This window comes from Geospiza fortis, unplaced genomic scaffold (genome assembly GCF_000277835.1).
Source record: "Geospiza fortis unplaced genomic scaffold, GeoFor_1.0 scaffold16, whole genome shotgun sequence".
Lineage (NCBI taxonomy): Eukaryota > Metazoa > Chordata > Aves > Passeriformes > Thraupidae > Geospiza > Geospiza fortis.
In genome coordinates, this window is record NW_005054302.1 from 874,860 (window position 1) to 876,138 (window position 1,279).

The 1,279-nt window shown below is 61.5% G+C and overlaps 1 protein-coding gene across 1 annotated transcript; it reads right to left on the minus strand.

The window, feature by feature from the left end:
• Positions 1-170: 170 nt before the first annotated feature.
• Positions 171-1,210, minus strand: GSX1 (GS homeobox 1). Its single transcript, XM_031066068.1, has one exon. The coding sequence runs from the start codon at positions 1,151-1,153 to the stop codon at positions 833-835; it is 321 nt and encodes a 106-aa protein (XP_030921928.1). The 5' UTR covers positions 1,154-1,210; the 3' UTR covers positions 171-832.
• Positions 1,211-1,279: the final 69 nt, after the last annotated feature.

Here is a 1,279-nt window from a genome sequence, read left to right on the forward strand (position 1 = left end):
CCCCGTACCTTCAGCTCGACATGGAGAAAGGAGGACTCCCCGTCATCTGCGCTCGCCGGAGCGGGCGAGTCCCGGTGCCGAGCCGCGGCGGAGAGGGTCGGAGAGCGATGGTGCTCCCAGCGCACGCCCGCGGACGCCGAGGGACTGCTTTCTACTACGCGAAGAGGAAATAAACCACCAACGAGCTTTTATTGTTATCATAATCATTATTATCATCGCCATCATCGTTTCTCTGCACATAAATAAATAAATAAATATCTCCCGCGGGGAGGGAGTGGGACGGAACTGTACAACCACAGTTGTGCGCCCGGCAGCGACGAAGTCAAAACAGAACCGTTTTGTAAAGGAAAAAAATAATAGGGAAAAAAAAGTGAGGGGGAAAGATAGTATCCCAAACAGCCTTCAACCCTCCCCGTCCGTCCGCCCGCTTTTGGGCACCGCCGAGTTACCGGAGGGAGCCCGGGACAGCATCCCTCCAGGCGGGTGCACCGCCCGTGCCGCGCAGCGTCCGCGCACTCCGCGCCCGTCTCGGTGCGCGGGGAGGTCTGCGAGGAGCTTCCCGGGCTCGGGGATTCGCCTGCGGGGAGACCAGTGAGAGAGCACTATGGGGGGACGCCTGGGGTCCTAGGGAGGAGTTTATTTACACCAGGGCGCCGGGACACCCGTCCCCGTGGACCGGGGGTCTAGAAAGGCGAGAAAGTCCTTCGTAAATTACACAAATTATACAAAACAGTATAAAATCCTTCGGCTGCATGTCAGCACCGGGGCAGGCAGGACTCCCTCCCCTGCTTTCGCCACAGTTCCTGCGGGGCCGGGGTGGGTGTGCGAGTGGTTAAGGGGTGACTGCGAGACCTCTGTCGTCCTTCCCCGAGGAGGATGGAGACATGCGCAAGTCCTCGTCGTCCTCCGAGCACTTAGTGGTGGAAAGGGACGAGCATTTACAGCTGTGGCCGCCCCCCCCGCCCCGGTGGGAGCTACTTTTGCCTTCTTTCTTGTGCTTGACCCGTCGGTTCTGGAACCAGATCTTCACCTGCTTCTCGGAGAGGTTCAGGTAGGTGGCGATCTCGATTCGCCGCAGTCGGGAGAGGTACATATTGGAGGCGAACTCCCTCTCCAGCTCCAGGAGCTGCGTGCTGGTGAATGCGGTGCGCATCCGCTTGCTACTGGGCAGCTGGCTGGACGTGCTGTCTGGGGATGGAGAGGAGCGCACCGTCAGGACCGGCCGGACCCCCCGCCGCCCGCCCCGCCGCGCCGGGCCCTCCCCGGGCCCCGCCGCGCC